The sequence below is a fragment of the Dendrobates tinctorius genome, unplaced genomic scaffold, assembly GCF_039654945.1.
Source record: "Dendrobates tinctorius isolate UK_male_01 unplaced genomic scaffold, ASM3965494v1 ptg000070l, whole genome shotgun sequence".
Classification (NCBI taxonomy): domain Eukaryota; kingdom Metazoa; phylum Chordata; class Amphibia; order Anura; family Dendrobatidae; genus Dendrobates; species Dendrobates tinctorius.
This window is the reverse complement of record NW_027361738.1, coordinates 71,438,064-71,457,200: the sequence shown is the minus strand read 5'-3', so window position 1 is coordinate 71,457,200 and position 19,137 is coordinate 71,438,064. Positions and strand designations below refer to the sequence as shown.

At 44.3% G+C, this 19,137-nt stretch overlaps 1 protein-coding gene and 1 non-coding gene across 4 annotated transcripts in view; one reads left to right on the top strand and one right to left on the bottom strand.

The window, feature by feature from the left end:
- Nucleotides 1–19,137, top strand: part of CACNB2 (calcium voltage-gated channel auxiliary subunit beta 2) — a 383,897-nt gene that overhangs the window by 135,403 nt on the left and 229,357 nt on the right. The window contains exon 1 of one of the 3 annotated variants that reach the window (XM_073581860.1): nucleotides 5,775–6,674. The exons of the other annotated variants lie outside the window; for them this stretch is intronic. Coding sequence (XP_073437961.1) covers nucleotides 6,627–6,674 — 48 coding nt within the window. The 5' untranslated portion in view covers nucleotides 5,775–6,626. Of the gene's footprint in view, nucleotides 1–5,774; nucleotides 6,675–19,137 lie in introns of those variants that run through there. 3 annotated transcript variants of the gene reach the window in all.
- Nucleotides 18,997–19,069, bottom strand: TRNAQ-UUG (transfer RNA glutamine (anticodon UUG)). The gene has a single exon. It is a non-coding gene; the product is annotated as a tRNA-Gln (tRNA).

Below are 19,137 nucleotides of genomic sequence, written 5' to 3'. Positions count from 1 at the left end.
TTTCCTTTTTAGTTAGCTTGGGCCCCATCATTTTTCTCAGCCTATCTTTCTATCTGTGTGAGTGTTTTTTCATCTTGCTTCACCGTCATTATATGTTGGGGGATGCCTATTGCTTTGGGGTCTGCTCTGGGGCAGTTTAGATTTCCCTTTCTGTCTTTAGGCTATTTAGTTCTCCGGCTGTGATCGAGGGGTCTAGGGCACCGTAGGAACCCCCCACGGCTACTGCTAGTTGTTGTTGATAGGTTCAGGGGTCTGCAATCCGATAGCTGCCAACTTCTCTGGTTTTCTGGACTTAGCTAGTATTTCTGTTTTTGCCTCCTACGGTGACTCATTCATAACACCCTGACCTGCTGGACTCTACTTCTTAAACTTGTTCCTAAAACAACCTTGCTGTTCTCCATCCACTCACTAAAACCAGGAAGTGCCCCAACTACTCAGGCCCCTCCTAACCTGGAAACCCCCTATTCCCTTAACCAGCTCTTATCCTAACCTTATCTAATCTTTTAATCTACAGTGTTCCCCACTGTTCTAAACCATATATTACCTGTTACTATTTCTCTCACTAGATCCTACACTAATACTGTAATTTCTGTAATAAATCTCTATCCCAGGTCCATACAGATGCACAGCTCCCAACCGTCCCGATTCCCGCGGGACAGTCCCGTTTTTGACACCCCCCCACCCGCGTACCGCTATTTTTCCCGCATTGCACTGAGCCGACACCGCCCTCCCCCATGCACCCCATCCTCGCTGTCCAAGAGAGCTACTGCAGCCTGCAATGATGTAGCTAAGCTGTTCTGTGGGTGGCTGCGCGCACAGGACCTGTGATGAGGTCACAGGAGGGGAGGAGTCAGGGGTCACATGATCAGGGGCCTCCATCTGCACTCTGCAGGACTTTGCTGTGCTGGTTGTCATTGTGCTGGATGAGGTGAAGTTTCTGTGTGGGGTCAGGAGGGGTTTACAGTATGGATGTAGTAGAGCTGTGTGTGTTCGAGGTGTACGGAGCGGAACCGCGTGTGTACGGCGCGGAGCCGCATGTGTGCGAGGTGTACGGAGCAGAGCCGTGTGTGTACATGGTGTACGGAGCGAAGCCGCATGTGTACAAGGTGTACGGAGCAGAGCCACGTGTGTACGAGGTGTACGGAGCGAGCCACGTGTGTGAGAGGTGTACGAAGCGGAGCATGTGTGTACAAGGTGTACGGAGAGAAGCCGCATTTGTACGAGGTATACGGAGCCTCGTGTGTATGAGGTGTACAGATCGGAGCCACGTGTGTACAAGGTTTACGGAGCAGAGCAACTTGTGTACAAGGTGTACAGAGCGGAGCTGCGCGTGTATGAGGTGTACGGAGCAGAACCGCATGTGTACAAGGTTTATTGAGTGAAGCCGCGTGTGTGCGAGGTGTACGGAGCCTGCGTGTGTACAAGGTGTACGGAGCAGAGCCACGTGTGTACGAGGTGTACAGAGCGGAGCCGAGCGTGTACGAAGCCACGTGTGTATGAGGTGTATGGAGCGGAGCCGTGTGTGTACGGAACGAAGCCGCGTGTGTACGAGGTGTACGGAGCAGAGCCGCGTGTGTACTTGGTGTACGGAGCGGAGCGTGTATGGGGTATGCAGAGTGGAGCCATATGTGTACGGGATGTACGGAGCAGAGCCAAGTGAGTACGAGGCATACAAAGTGGGCATTTCCCATGGACACAGGAGTACACGGCGGTGCCCCGAGGAGCACTTTAAAACTCGCATATGACAGTCCACCGGAAGTGATGTGCTGGAAGCTGACCGGAAATGAGGTAATTTCATGAGGAGATTGTGATGGAACCAGGAATGCTTTAGATCCATCACCATGTCTTCCTCCAACAGCGCGGACAGCAGGATCGTCTTGGAATCGGGGATGCCGGCCATGTGAGTGGATCATGATATGTCCTGCATCGGGAGGCTCAGGTGGGCATTACAATGGGAGCCGGGCTGCTAAAGTATCTTTATTTATTTCTTTCTCGCTATGTTTCTTTCTTTCTCTGTTCTTTCTTTCTCATTCTCTGTTCTGTCTTTCCCTCTCATTTTCTTTCTCTCTTTGTTCTTTCTCTCTCTAATCTTTCTTTTTTTCTTTCTCTCTGTTCTTTCTTTCTCCTCTTTCTTTCTTTCTTTCTTTCTTTCTTTCGTTTTCTTTCCTCTCTTTCTTTCTCTCTGTTCTTTCTTTCTTTCTTTCTTTCTCTCTGTTCTTTCTTTCTTTCCCCTCTTCTTTCTCTTTATCTCTCTGTTCTTTCTTTCCCCTCTTTCTTTCTTTCTTTCTTTCTTTTTCTTTCCTCTCTTTCTTTCCCTGTTCTTCCTTTCTTTCTTTACCTCTATCTTTCTCTCTGTTCTTTCTCTGTCTCTCTCTGTTCTTTCTTTCCCCTCTTTCTTTCTCTTTATCTCTCTGTTCTTTCTTTCTTTCCCCTCTTTCTTTCTCTCTTTCTTTCTTTTTTTTCTCTTGCTTTCTCTTTCTCTATGTTCTTTCTTTCCCCTCTTTCTTTCTCTCTATCTCTCTGTTCTTTCTTTGCCCTCTTTCTTTCTCTCTTTTCTTTCTTTCTCTTTTCTTTCTTTCTATTTTTTCTTTCTTTCCCCTTTCTTTCTCTCTGTTATTTCTTTCCCCTCTTTCTTTCGCTCTTCCTCTGTTCTTTTTTCTGTCCCCTCCTTCTTTCCCCTTTTTCTCTCTCTCTGTTCTTTCTTTCTCTCTCTCTGTTCTTTCTTTTTTCCTTTCTCTCTGTTCTGTCTTTCCCCTTTCTTTCTCTCTCTTTTCTTTCTTTCGCTCTCTGTTCTATCTTTTTTCTTTCGCCTTTCTTTCTCTCTCTGTTCTTCCTTTCTCTTTCTCTCTGTTCTTTCTTTCTATCTGTTCTCTCTGTTCTTTCCCCTTTCTTTATTTCACCTCTTTCTTTCTCTCTCTGTTCTTTCTTTCTCTCTCTGTTCTTTTTTTCTGTTCCCTCTTTCTCTCTGTGTTCTTTCTTTCTTTCTCTTTCTCTGTCCTTTCTTTATTTCCCCTCTTTATTTTTCTCTGTTCTTTCTTTCTTTCCCCTTTCTTTCTCACTCTCTGTTCTTTCTTTCCCCTCTTTCTTTGTCTCTCCCTGTTCTATCTTTCGCTCTCTGTTCTTTCTTTCTCCTCTTTCTTTCTCTCTGTTCTTTGTTTCTCTCTCGCTCTCCTTTCTTTCTTTCTCTCTGTTTTCTCTCTTTCTTTTCCTTAGTACCAGTCAGTGTGCCCACAGTACAAGCCACTGTGCCCTCAGTACCAGTCAGTGTGATCAGCAGTGCTAAATGGATGCTGCTGGGCGTGGAATGGGTGTGACTAATTGTGAAATGGGTGTGGTCGGGGGCATGGCCTACAATTTGGAGCGGCGCGCTACACATGCCGCAGCCTTTGTCCCTCTTTCCCTTCTTCAAAAGTTGGGAGGTATGCAGATGCGTAACTACACATTACACATGCATCATTACATAAAGCATCTTACTGCTCAATAAAGCATTATCACATAATACACCATCTTACACATAAAACGTACCCGCTTTACCAGGAAGGGATGCAAGGCATGACTTGACCCCAACACACCCTTACAACACCACAAACTTTTTCCTCCCTCCCCCTGTAATAGGGATCGCTAGGGCTAAAACTCCATATTACTAGTGTGTCGCGGCGGGGAGCCGACCTGTGTGTCCCTCCGTCAGTACAGCATTACCAGGACTGTGGTTTCCTGTAACATTTCCTCCAATAGTAAGTGAGGTGAACTGTGCTCCAGCTGCCCTGAGGGGCCCGAAACCTGCTGCTTCACCAGTTAGCAAAACCTCCTCTCACATGCAGTATGCTGAGTGTATCCTAAGTTGTGAAGTACAGCCACTGTGCCTTTAAGAGAGACTGTAACCTGCTATTTCCTTCAGTAAAGAAATGCCATGTTTGCAAGGTCACAGGTGTGTCTGCCTGCTTCTAAGTACACCAACATCACAGGCGCTCCAACACCTGCACCCAGACATCCCCTCTAGAGGAGCGCCCCCCGGAGGGTCTTTTACCATCTCCATAAGTGCCACCTCCTGCTAGTGACAATTGTTGTGGACACAAGGGAAGTGTTTAGGGGTCCAGCAGCCAACATCGGCTATTGTGACTTTTCCATCTGCTGTCAGAGAACTACATGTCCCAGCTGGCGCCTCTGCAACACCTGGTGCCTTCCCTCACAACACTTCCTTGTGCCAGTAGGTCTAGCTACACCTTCTTCCCAGTAGTCACAGTAGCACATTCCCTTCCTTTTGCTCAAAAAAAAATCAGTCTGAACCCGACCTAAGACTGAATCATGGTAGCTCAGCGGTTAGCATTGTATGGTGGCTCAGTGGTTAGCACTGCATGGTGGCTCAGTGGTTAGCACTGTATGGTGGCTCAGTGGTTAGCACTGTATGGTGGCCCAGTGGTTAGCACTGTATGGTGGCTCAGTGGTTAGCACTGTGTGATGGCTCAGTGGTTAGCACTGTATGGTGGCTCAGTGGTTAGCACTGTATGGTGGCTCAGTGGTTAGCACTGTATGGTGGCTCAGTGGTTAGCACTGTATGGTGGCCCAGTGGTTAGCACTGTATGGTGGCTCAGTGGTTAGCACTGTGTGATGGCTCAGTGGTTAGCACTGTATGGTGGCTCAGTGGTTAGCACTGTATGGTGGCTCAGTGGTTAGCACCGTATGATGGCTCAGTGGTTAGCACCGTATGATGGCTCAGTGGTTAGCACTGTATGGTGGCTCAGTGGTTAGCATTGTATGGTGGCCCAGTGGTTAGCACTGTGTGATGGCTCAGTGGTTAGCACTGTATGGTGGCTCAGTGGTTAGCACCGTGTGATGGCTCAGTGGTTAACACTGTGTGATGGCTCAGTGGTTAGCACTGTATGATGGCTCAGTGGTTAGCACTGTATGATGGCTCAGTGGTTAGCACTGTATGATGGCTCAGTGGTTAGCACTGTATGATGGCTCTGTGGTTAGCACTGTATGGTGGCTCAGTGGTTAGCACTGTATGATGGCTCAGTGGTTAGCACTGTTGCTTTGCAGCGTTGCGCTCCTTTGTTCAAATCCCACCAAGGAAGACATCTGCAAGAAGTTACACCTTCTTCCCAGTAGTCACAGTAGCACATTCCCTTCCTTTTGCTCGAAAAAAAATCAGTCTGAACCCGACCTAAGACTGAATCATGGTAGCTCAGCGGTTAGCACTGTATGGTGGCTCAGTGGTTAGCACTGCATGGTGGCTCAGTGGTTAGCACTGTATGGTGGCTCAGTGGTTAGCACTGTATGGTGGCCCAGTGGTTAGCACTGTGTGATGGCTCAGTGGTTAACACTGTGTGATGGCTCAGTGGTTAGCACTGTATGGTGGCTCAGTGGTTAACACTGTGTGATGGCTCAGTGGTTAGCACTGTATGGTGGCTCAGTGGTTAGCACTGTATGGTGGCTCAGTGGTTAACACTGTATGATGGCTCAGTGGTTAGCACTGTATGGTGGCTCAGTGGTTAGCACTGTATGATGGCTCAGTGGTTAGCACTGTATGGTGGCTCAGTGGTTAGCACTGTATGATGGCTCAGTGGTTAGCACTGTATGATGGCTCTGTGGTTAGCACTGTATGGTGGCTCAGTGGTTAGCACTGTATGATGGCTCAGTGGTTAGCACTGTTGCTTTGCAGCGTTGCGCTCCTTTGTTCAAATCCCACCAAGGAAGACATCTGCAAGAAGTTTGTATGTTCTCCCCGAGTTTGCGTAGGTTTCCCCCCTGGGTTTTCCAATTTCCTCCCACATTCCAAAGACATACTGATAGGGAATTTAGATTGTGAGCCTCCATGGGGACAGTGATAATAATGTCTGTAAAGCGCTGAAGAATAAGATAGCGCTATATAAGCAAGTATTGTAAAGGAGGAGTTGCACCATATCGCCTACTGTGGGGTTCGGGAACTTCTCCTGGAGGTGCCTACAAGGCAGATGTCATCACATCCTACTCTGACAACCTACATGCAATCATCTTATCACTACAGATCATGGGCCGCTGTGTATAGAGCAGGCACGCACCTGCCTCTCGGCCATTGGAGGGTTAATGCCGGCACGCAGTCGCCGAGCTGACAACATATAGCTGCAACAGCACGAGAGTAATAAGGCCGCCTGCAGTCTCATGGGAGGCACGTAGTGCAGGCAGCCGGTGTGGAGGGCGCCCGTATAATCCAATGGATGCAGGCAGCGCTCAGAAGACATGGCCAGTGATTGGGCTCCGTCTGTGCCCAGGGATGGGGGTGACAGCCTGTGTGTGACTCTCTCTACATGCAGCCTCAGCAGCAGAATGTGATCTCTCACGTCCACAATCCCGGGGACAGTATCGGTGACATTGCTGATAATAAAGATTGGCAGTAATGCATTGCAGCGATCAGCCTGCCCCGATGATCGGGACACCATGCTCCCGGTAAACACGTCTGTGGCAGCCGAGGGTCCGTCCTCTGTGGGGGACACATTCTGGCGACGGTGCAGACGCGGCATCTTGGCTTTCTAATAGATGGCACAGTGGAGAGTTCGGTGACTTGCCGTCGGGTGAAGCCTTGTGTCCGGGGGAAAGTGATCCAGACAGGAGCCCGGTGCTGATGGCATCCCTCTGTCCTCCTCTTCATGCAGTGCTGTGGATTGGGACATCGCCGGAGAGTACAGGTTTCCTATGTAAGTTTAGTGGTCACCCCTATGGGTGCTCAGCCCAGGACCCATCCTCTGTCATTGATCACGGAGTGGATGGAATTTTCGTTGACGGGCAAATCCAACGCAAACATTTCCTATACATGTATTCATAGAGATGGCGTTCTGAAGAGATATACTCCATCTGTCTATCATCCATCCATCATGGTTCATTTCAAATTGTTCATGATACTCATAAAAACTTACGCCAGGTGTCATCAGACTCCATGGCATTAATAGAACGCTACGAAACAAATAGTTGTCTATCTATTATCTATCCATCCATCAATCAATCATTTATCTGTTGAATGATCCATCCAATTTGTAGCAATTTTACATCTATCCATCTAATTATCCACCTAATATCTATCAATCAATATCAATCATCTATTATTTATTCATTAATATAATATCAATTTATTATCTATTGATCAATCATCTATCCATCCATCAAGCATTTATCTCATATTTACCTGTTTCATTTATCTAATGTCTATCAATAGAGCTAATATCTATCTATTATCTATCCATCATCTATTGTCTATTATCTCTCTGTTATATATCTATTATCTTTTTATCTCATCTAACCTACAGCTATCTATTATCTATTTATCTCCTATCTTACCAGTATGTATCTATAGATAAAGGCAGATTGATTTTGGTTGCACCTCTATGTACCTACATGACATTTCCAGCTCCAGGGAAGCATTTCGATGACATTTCTGTGACACGTACGCTCCATTCTGATGCCGTGTATTAGCTCACCGCATGCTACGTACGATTTCTTGGATGGATCCCGCATATAATATGTATCCAGTGGAATGTGATCTCCTACTAACCTGTGGATTTCATAGATAGAAACAAGAAGGAATGTCAAGTTCTCATTACTGCGTGGTGCATCCTCGCCGCCGGACTCTGCAGATGCTGATGCCTCATAGCAACAGCGCTGTCATGGTCTTTTTTTTTTTTTTTTCCCCCATTTATGATATTGTCATACATGTGTCTGCCCTTCTCAGAGGCTGAGTAATAAATGTGCACGCTCCAGACTGGCTCCCTGCAGAGTCGGTGCGCACGTATGTCCTCATAAGTGTCAATATGGGTGATTGATGTTTGATAGTATATGGTAATGTGGTTGTATCGGTGGAACGTGTGATAGGAATACATAAGCTTATTATATAGGATTAGTTGTGCAGAGGTCAGATCATGTTGGGAGGTAGAATGGTCTACATGATAGGATTGTATTATTGTCATACCACCATTTGGCCAGCAGGAGTCGCCCTAGAAGAGCTGGAGTTCTGAAGATTGAGGATGGTTTCCCCTCCAATGCGGCTGGGGAGTGAGACTCAAAAAAAATAAACCTTCAGGTTAATACATGAGTAAAATATATTATTTTTTGGTAATATTACGCCATTGCTATGGATCATGATATTTTTGTAATCTGTGTTTCTTTTGTAACCATCTTTATAAATACACAGTTAGTAGATAATGCGAATTGGTGGACACAGACAGATGAGACCCCGAACCAAGAACAGTGTATGGGTCCTTTGCAGTCCAATAGCTCATCATAATGCAGAATTCCAGCTGTTTTGAAGGTAGAAATGGCCCCTTTACCTCTCGGACACCTGGGTGGCTGCACAGGTTGCACCAATGGTGTGTGACTGTCCACCCGTGATATGTCATGAAAATCTTACAAATTGTGGTTTAAACAAGGCTTTAGGCTAGCTTCACATTTGCAGATGTCAGAGCTGCGGAGGGCCACACATCCGCAAATCTGAACCTAGCCTTAGTCATTGGACGATAGTTTGACATACGGTATTGCTCTACGCATTTCTTCTTGTGTAGAGCAAGACAGGGAGGGGGGAGCAGGTGAATAAGCCCCGCCCATCGGACCGGACCGCGGCAATTTACATACATCTGAACCGATATAAAAAAGGTATTTATGCATGAAAGGTGCGGGGTCAGGGGGAAGCAAAAGTACTAAGAGAATCCTTATGTGACACACAATTGAATGATATCATTGTATGATATCTCAAAAAACGGGTGACCGATTCCCTTTAAGTAGCACATGTTCAAAAGCAGGAACCAGCATGGAGGACTGTATTGGTGGCTCTGTCCGTTTGTCCCAGCTACTCTGACTATCAGGTCCCAGGGAAGCCCTCCCCTACATCTTTTAACTCCTGTAGAGAGTTTTTTACTTTGACAAGGGTCCTGGGTTGAGTCCTCAGAGTGGCTACTGGAGCCGCCTGGTACAAATGATAAAACCGCCAGGTCATAACCAGTAGGGTAGCCATGGGACAAAGTCATGAGTCAGAATAATCATCATTATATGGGCCAAGATGAAAACGAGGATTACACAGGCAAAGCAGGAACAGAACAGCAAGAGTAAACCAGAGTTAGGCTGAACTATAACTGGCAACTCCCAGCAGTAAGCAAAGAGTTTAGTAGAGTGCAATCCTTTCTGTCCAGATGGCCAAAGCAGAGAGCTGGTTACCCCAGGTGGACAGCACACACACCCATGCTGCCAGCCTGAATGGCACTACAGGACACCGCAACCCTAGTCTCTGTGGCTGGACCGAGCCTGCACCACCCAGAGCTTCTAATTCTGATCTCTGCTTTATAACTAACTTCGCTCTCACAGAATAAATACGGCACCATCTAGTGAAAAAAATCTGACGTTACAGGAGCAGTTCCAAAACAAGATGTGTCAAGGATATTATACAGCAGTGCTGAGCAGTGCGCCTGTGAATCCAGCTCTGAGGTGAGATGAATGCTTACTAAAAAACAGAAGCACCATCTGTGTGTGTCTGCACCTCTCTTTTTCACTCTGACCTTTTCTTTTCCTTCACTTTCTATAGATTTCAGTAGGCAGCTGTAATTTGATTTCTCAATGACTTGTCATCACTAGAATCAGGGTCTCTGCCCCTACATCATACTGCTCTCAGATGGGGTAATAAAAACCTGAGGACAGATTCCCGTGAAACACAGTTACTAATCTCGGAAAAAGGCGTAAAAAAAAATGGTTGGAAGAATATAACAAACTACTGTAGAATGTAACCATTATTCTACTGTATAGGGTGGGCCATTTATATGGATACACCTGGGTGGGCCAACTTCAATATGGCCGCCATGGTCACCACCCATCTTGCAAAGTTTCCCCCCTCCCATATACTAGTGTGCCACAAACAAGAAGTTGATATCACCAACCATTCCCATTTAATTTAGGTGCATCCATATACATGGCCCACCCAGGTCTAACCTTATAAATGGCCCACCCTGTACTTGGTATTTTAAAGAGAACCTGTCACCATTTTTAATCCTCAAGAAAATTCTCCCACAGTGAGATAGGAAAGAGCAAAATAGGGGGATCACAGATGTGCCGTATTAACCATATTACACAAGGGCACAACATGTATCTGCTACACAGCCATGGACATAGAGTAGAAGGAGAATGTGATTGCAGACGTTTCCTGCAGCATACCCGCCTGTTCCTCATTACTTTACAGTACATGTGCCACTCCTGGAGATCATGGCTTTGAAGTTGATTACAGGAAGAAATCTTTCACTTCCCTCATTAGTTTTACGTTCTGGCTGAAATGATTGTACTCATGAGTCAGGTGGTTACTGCAAAAAAAAAAACAAAGGAGTCACTTGTCTTTCACGTGTGACCCAAGTGTTATCTTAAAGAGTACCCGTCGCTTCAGAATATTCTGTCATGTGTGGGTACATGAGGGGTAATATGACAAGTATTCTGCATTTATCAGCAGTTTATATTTCCCTGTACTCAGCTACAGAGTGTAAGGCTCTACGGGTGGGCAAATGGACACAGGGAGTTGGTGCAGGAAGGCACGTGAGAAGCAAGGACTTGGCATACTCCGGAATTTCAGGTGCAACATGAGAGATGAAGTGGAACCCAGGAGGGACGGAATAAAGTTGAAGCATAGTAGGCACAAAAAGTGGAGTGTGATGAGTTCATTTTCCCCTTCACCGTCGATGTCTGATGAACTCCCTCTTCTGGTGAAGGAAGGTAGTGAGGCTGATTACCAAACACCTGATCAGGTAGATGATGACTGGGTAACAGGAACTTCTGACTGGATATAAGGCAGCCAACGCCCTTCTGAGTCGCTGGTGATTTCTCTGCTGGATTCTTGGAGACCAGTCTGATTCCTGCTTCCCAAAGATAAGTTTTTGCTCTGCTATTGAACTTATTAGTTTTGTTTTGTTTACTTTGTTTTTTGGAGTTCAGCCATCCCCGGTCGGGGGTGTGCTGAGTTCCATTTTTGTCTCTGATCAGTTTGGCTCTTTGCTCTGTCTTCAGAATATACCTGAGTGCTGATATAGTCTTTTTGAAGTCCTAGCGACTTCAGGGCCTGTTTTTCCTATCAGACGGTTGGGACATTTTTTGGTAGGGTTTTTTGCGGATTGCAGACAGCAGCTTTTCTATCCTGTCCTTTTTAGTTAGCTTGGGCCCCATCGTTTGCTCAACCTATCTTTCTATCTGTGTTAGTGTTTTCATCTTGCTTCACCGTCATTATATGTTGGGGGCTGCCTATTGCTTTGGGGTCTGCTCTGGGGCAGTTTAGAGTTCCCCTTTCTTTCTTTAGGCCTATTTAGTTCTCCGGTTGTGATCGAGGGGTCTAGGGCATCGTAGGAACCCCCCACGGCTACTGTTAGTTGTTGTGGATAGGATCAGGGGTCTGCAATCCGATAGCTACCAACCTCTCCGGTTTTCTGGACTTAGCTTGTATTTTTGTTTTTTCCTCCTTCGGTGACTCATTCATAACAGTGGAGCAAACCAAACAGAAGTCTCACGCCTAAGACACAGATGTGTGTACTAACGGGTCTTAAATAGGATTGGGACGATGACGTTACTGAGCTGAAACAGTGCCCGGGGCGGTAGCCATAGGCAAGAGTCATGAGTCCCACAATCCAGCACGTTCTTACAAAAAAGACGAGAGTTCTGGGTCTGTGTGTGTGTAGGCTGGCATTATTAGTACCTTCACCTTCAGGCCGGTCCCATTTCACTCCTCATCAGGTCCATTGGACTTCAAGACAAGGACACCGGGCACGTTCGTAAAAACAAGGCACTCTTTACTTGGCGACACTCTTAAGCACACAAGGCAGCAGGTAGTATACTTTACAACTTCTTCTGTCTCCTACACAGGTACGTTCTTATCGGTCTCTGGTGACGGAACTTTACATGTGGACAGCAAACGAACAGAGCAAATGAGAAAAACCTCCATCTTCCCAATGCAGGGACATACAAGTCAATATATGATTATATGAACCCCACACCCAAAAAGCAGTCTGTGATCCCTTACAAGGGCCGCTGCTAGAGCCGCTTCCCTCTTCTGTGTCCTCAGCTGGCAGCACTCTTCCTGCACAGGGCCCCCCCATGTCTGGTCAACACTGGACTCACTTCTTCCTTTACTTTCCCACTAATGGGTTACACCCACTTGCCTGCTGAACTGGATCTCAGTCGCTTCTAAAGTTCTGTAGTGGTTTTTGTTGCCTTGTGCCTCTCAGCTCCACACTAGTTCTGTTCTCCTCCCTACTCTCTTCTTAACTTTAACTCACTCAACTTCCTGCAAAATCTCTACCCAGACATTGCCAATGCTCCCATCCACTATGGGTTGTCCTAAAGTTAACCCTGCCATAACTGTCTCTGTTCCACTGTTGCTGGGCAAAACTTAACATTTTACCCAGTTGTGCACAAGAGTAAAAAAAAGGAAGACAGTGACATTTTGTGGCCATTGGTTATTACTGCAGCCCACAGGGAAATTAACACTTGTTAACACAAGAAAACATATTTCTCAAAACAATATCCATTAGCAGCTTGCCTCAATGTCTTCGGGGGCAACAGGACTCATTGTCTACTCTCTGACATAGCCACACTGGTAAATTTGCAAAACCTAATGTGGAGCACAACACAGGACAGCAGTCCGAGGTGAAGGAAGCCGAGTATGTAATGCCCGGCCATATGTGTGAAACAGAGTGGATAGGGACTAGTGTGGGTTAGTGGGTGCTCTCGTCCGCTGGCCGCCTGCCTTTAGAAAGAACGCCTGGACCAGAGCTCATCCCACTGAACGCCTATACTCTTTTCCCGTGGGCATGATACTATTCAGACAACATAGGGTAAGGTTAAAACAGTGTGGCAATACTTTAATGAACCACCAACAGACAATAACATACAATACAGTTCCGACAAATACACAAGATGGTGCAAATTACAGAGTCTCACCCTTCTGCTGCTTACCAGGATTGACTACCCCCACCAGTAGCACCCCACTTTTGGTGGGCATCCACAGAGAGGAGGAAACGACAAGCTTAGGAAGCTGACAGTCCATTTAAGTATGTGGCCAGGTGACCTGATTGTCCCAACCTGTCTTCTCCAAACGTCTCCATAAACCAAAGGTGACGTGATTGTCCTGACCAGGCTTCTCCAAATGTCTCCATGGGGTCAGTGAAGGTCAATGGAGCTGATCTGTATTCCTCCAGCTCAGGCTGTGGTCCCCTAAGTTGGTGTCCTATAGAGTGTCTCAAATCTGTATTCCTTTGGTTGGAACCATGCTGCATTGGTTACTCTCATGTAGAGTCTCTCTAGGAACAGACAGATCCCCCTTTTATAGTTCACAACTGTCCATCATCCAAAGGTCAGGGGGAAGGTGGCATGAGGTCATCTCTCATTGTTCGAGTATTCAATCAATTTGCATAGTTTATTCTTCAATGTTTGCAACAAGGTCAACAAGCTGCATGTACTAATCAACATATTAGCAAACATTGATGGTTCATTGACCCTGCATCCCTGTTTTCCAAGGATAGCAACACAATAGTCAATTCAAGAGTCAATGTCCAAGCTCATATGAACAATGCCATATGTCTCTTGACCCACTGAAGAAAAACACGTCTGACCTATATAAGAATAAAAGCAGTGTCGTCACAACTAGTTTCTATTATGTCTTTGATATATAACACACAAAGACAAGAGGAGATCTTGCTCCCTTGCAAGTATGTCACATACACAGAAGCATTAGCATCAAAATTACCATGCAGTGTAGTTGTGAATCCAGCACTGGGTTGAGACAGTAAAACGCTTACTAGAAGCAGCAGTCTGTGAGACTGGCTCTTTCTCCCCAGCTTCTCATTACTCCCTCTTCCCCTCTCTATCACCTCTTATAAGGGAAGCATCTGTACATGATCTCTCAGTGAAACTGAAAATATGAATCTGTCAGGACGTTTTTATATATGGAAATAGTGGTGTGGCTCAAGTGAGAACATATCATTGATGTAACCTGTGCCACCGCACAGGAGCCCAAGAGGTAACCTGTCAATTTCTCTTGCTGGTACGCTGAGTTTTATGTGCGTATTTTTGCCATAGAGTTGCATTAGCTGCGGAAAATCCATAGGTAAAAAACGCACATGCGTTTTTAGTGCATTTCTGCAGCTGAGACACAAAAAAATGCATGGAACCCGTACCTAAGTTTTGTCAAAGCAAAAAAACAGGACATAATAAAATCAAAGCAGCTTAATTTAAAGTATGACACTCCCGCAAGAAGCAAAACACGCAGTGTCAAAAGTGCGATAAAAACGCAAGTTAAAAAAATGCAAGGAGCCTAATGTAAATAATAGGAGCAGAAATTTTACAGCGTCAAAAACTCACCAAAAGCTCATGGTGGGAACATAGCCTAAATATGGCGTGCGACCACCAAGGCCACTGATTGGATGTAGCAGTCACATGCCAGGCGCTTGTAAGCAAAGACTGAGAAGATCACAGGATCATCAGCACTGGGGAACGAAAGTTAAATATCATTTGCTGTTTTTTTTGTTTTTTTTTTTAATCTCCAGAAAGTAGACAACACATTTTATAAAATCACCCAAGATGAGAAGTCTGTTCGGGTTGTTCAAAATGAAATGCCGTCTGTCCTGTCTAAGCAGTCTAAACACAAACTTAATACACCTGTAGTTCGCCCTCTAGTGGCTAAATCTAGATATATACAGTATATATATATATATATATATATATATATATATATATATATAAAATGCAAGCAAAAAAAAGGGACAGAGCTGAAAAAAACCCCAACAGAACAGAAGTCTCTGCAGCCCTACGCTACCTCCAATTTGACAGAGGTTTTCCTATGGAGCCTGCTACAACAGTATGTGCTAAAGCGTAAATGACTACCGTGGATGGCAGGCCACATTTCCAGCTGACCGGCCAGCTACAACAGCTGTCCCAGATTAACTTTGCGACTCATCTAGGGCTGAGCTTTGAATAAAATAATCCCTACTGTTGGAGGGCCTGTGCAAATCAAGAGAGAAATGAGGCCTTACAGAGTGTAGAGATGAGAAACCTAACAATCATCGATAACAAAAAAAAAATATTTTTTTTTGCCCATGAGAACATCTCGATTTATTCTGTATGGCGTATGAGCGCCACATGCAGGAATCCCGACACAGTCTCGTCTGCTATCAGTGAAGTTATTAATGGTCGTCTGAGCAATGTTCCGCCGCTGAATGCACTTGGGCACAATGTTATCCCATCTACCCGCATAACTACTGCAACCAATTACTGGTCTCAGTGGCCTATGGCACAAGATTAGCTGCAGCGGTCGCATGTGTAGACTGACATCATCACTGTAGCCGGGTAGACAGAAAACGGTGGGGAGCACTGGAGCTTTGTGGTATTTAAAAGGGCTTGTTCCCTTTCAGAAAATCTTCATACTTGGCTGATAAACTTCGTTCCTCACATTCCCAAGCCCCTGGGTCCGGGATTGAGCCTCTGGCGCTACGGTCGGTGTTTTGGCATTGGATGCTTTGCTAACTTCCCATCGCGGCAGCCAATCAGTGATCTCATGTTGGTAGAATGACTCCTTCTGAGCTCACTGATTGGCTGCCGCTTAGATCACGCGGCGTCAGTGCCGCAGCCAATACCGGACACAGAGACCTAGCGCAGAGAAGAGTGAGTAGAGATCAGTTTGTGGTTTATTTGATAGCAAACTGCAGCCGGGGGGGGGGGGGATAACGATTTTCTGAAAGGTGAGTAATGCTCCTTTTATTATTTTGTTATATTTTTGCCTTTTTTTTTTCTTGATCAGGGATGAGCCCCTTTAAACTGCATTTATGTTTACAGCCCTGTTTATACAAAGTGTAAATATTTATTTATTTTCGCGTTTTCTATACTACTCTTCTTTCCTAATCGGCACACAGGCCTCGGCGAGTGAGATGCATGATCCGATTTCAATCAACGCACACTAATCACTTCTGATAGTTGCAAAATTTAGCCTGGATCTGCTGCGCTAATCTAGATTGGCAGCCAGTGCAGTAAAAGTAAAGGGTGGACGGCGGCGGGGGGGATAAACCGGCGCACACACAAGACAGATCAGTGATTCCAGCTTTCCCTTTATGCCGGGCTACAAATTGTTTTTCTTCCCGAACCTTATTGGTTGTCAGGTTACCGGAATCCCATTGTGGCGTTACATCACCAACAGGTGCTCGCTGAGCCTCCGATAGTGACATCCTGCAAGCGTGCCTGCCTGGTAATCTCTACCTGGTTGCATCTATTATTTATTTCAGGCTGAACGACACTCTTTTTTTTTTTTTTTCTACTATATTTAGTCCTGGGGAGGGGGTTACACAAAAAAAAGGGAAAAAAAATGAGGAAAAACCTCCAAAGGCAAGCACAGATGCCTGTGGGATGATACGATCACCATGCAACTTTCAAGGTCTCCTGAATGGTAGCAGCATCTAGTATTTATGTCTTAATTCTCTCGCATAAGCTTCAGCCTCAGAGCCTTTATTAAAGCTTTGTGAGTAATCAGCACGGCTGTTCCACGGCAGACGGGCGGCTGCATTTGTCATATTAGACTTTTTTTTATTATTGTTAGTGAAGTTTCCGTTTTATATCTTTTATATATACATTTTTTTTTATTGTATTTTGATGGAATTTTATTTTAATTTTTAACCCCCCCCCCAAAAAAAAAATGAACATCTCAGGGGCTGAGTTTACGTGAACCGAAAACAAGCAACAAATCTCGACTTTTTTTCATGCGCGGGATTATCGAGAAGATCGATGGCTTTGCTTTATTTCTGCTGTGATTACCGTTTAATATGCCGGTATTGACGAGACGGGAAGAGTTTATATTTCTGGACTACAGAGGAATTTGGATTTCCCATGCTGGTGGGGCTGTTAGTAATCTTTTTATCGCTGCATGCTGCCATGCTAAAGGCTCCCAAGGGTAAAAATGTGTCCTGGGTAAGTAATATTCAAATCACTTTAACTTAACTTAATAACATTAATATTAATATTTGGATTATTATTATTATAAATTCAGAATCGTATAAATTTTACCTGTATATTTATTTTTATTTTTAATTGTATTTTTCCTCAACTTCACTTTTTTTCATAGACATTATACATGATGTGTTCTCAAAATTATTTCAAAAACAGTTTGGGGTTATATTACGCTGCAAGCTAAGTCATGGTTTATTCTGTGTATACAGGACCAGCATAGGCATCTTGTTTAGGTTGTTTTTTTGCCTTTCGGTTTAATTCCAAGGTTCAGTTTCTTTACTTTAGCCCTGTGGTCGAATCATTATTTGATGTGTGGTTTAAAACCTCATCTATATTTAGAAAGCCTAAAGCTTAAAATCTCAACACTTAACCCAATTGCATTTCAGCAAGCCACCCAGGTCAGTGATAGCCAGCAGAGAAAGGAGGGAGTGAGAGAGATGCATTGTGCTTCAAATGACTAAATATCTATCTATTATCTATCCATCAAATCATCTCCTGCATTTATTATTCTATTTATCATCTATATATCAAAATGTTTTCCCTTGTAGACAGCACTTTACGTAATAAGGGAGGACACTATGTAATAATGGATGAGGCTGTACATAATAAGAGAGGATATTATGTAATAAGAAATGGGCGTTATACCTGAAAAGCAAGGACGCAATATAATAATGGATAGCGCTGTACATAATTAGCAAGTACACTGTGTAGGAATGGATGACGCTATACATACTAAGGGAGAACACTGTAGTAATGGAGGTTGCTATACATAATAAAGGAGAACTCTGTAATAACAGAGGATAATATACATAATAAGGGAGAACACTGTGTAGTAATGGAGGTTGCTATACATAATAAGGGAGAACACTGTGTAGTAATGGAGGTTGCGATACATAATAAGGGAGAACTCTGTAATAATGGAGGATGCTATACATAATAAGGGAGAACACTGTGTAGTAATGGAGGTTGTGATACATAATAAGGAAGAACACTGTAGTAATGGAGGATGCTATACATAATAAGGGAGAACACTGTGTAGTAATGGAGGATGCTATACATAATAAGGGAGAACACTGTGTAGTAATGGAGGATGCTATACATAATAAGGGAGAACACTGTGTAGTAATGGAGGTTGTGATACATAATAAGGAAGAACACTGTGTAGTAATGGAGGATTCTATACATAATAAAGGAGAACTCTGTAGTAATGGAGGATGCTATACATAATAAGGGAGAACACTGTGTAGTAATGAAGGTTGTGATACATAATAAGGAAGAACACTGTGTAGTAATGGAGGATTCTATACATAATAAAGGAGAACTCTGTAGTAATGGAGGATGCTATACATAATAAGGGAGAACACTGTGTAGTAATGGAGGTTGTGATACATAATAAGGAAGAACACTGTGTAGTAATGGAGGATTCTATACATAATAAAGGAGAACTCTGTAGTAATGGAGGATGCTATACATAATAAGGGAGAACACTGTAGTAATGGAGGTTGTGATACATAATAAGGAAGAACACTGTGTAGTAATGGAGGATGCTATACATAATAAGCGAGGACTCCTCTCTCCTGTGTCCTGCCCTCATTGTGCTCCACACCACTATTTATTTACTAAGCACCTCTATATTTGGGGTCATGTGAGAGCTAATGTCCTCAGTTTTGGATAGAAAGTGTAAAACAATCTTATAGATGCACCTAAATATTATTTTGCAGAGCAGTTGTGCGGTGGGAATGCACTTTAAAGGAAATTTATTCTTTTTTTTCATATATATATATATATATATATATATATATATATATTTTAGAATGTTAGCGTTGGAAGAGACCTCCTGGGTCATCTGGTCCAACCCCCTGCTCAATGCAGGATTCACATAGAATCGTAGAATGTTAAAACTAAGTTAAATCACCGTAATCGTGATATTTTGCTGAATAGTCGCCATCATTTGTTTTTCTGTAGTTTTATTACATCCTTCAAAATATAACGTTTATTGTCTTCCTCTTTATTAAAACCTTCTGCCCGAACAGGGACTTGAACCCTGGACCCTCAGATTCAAAGTGTGATGCTCTACCGACTGAGCTGTCCAGTCATTTTTGGAGCCATTTATTATTTGCTCTTTCACACTGTTTCTTCTTCAGTTTCATCCCTTGTCTCATC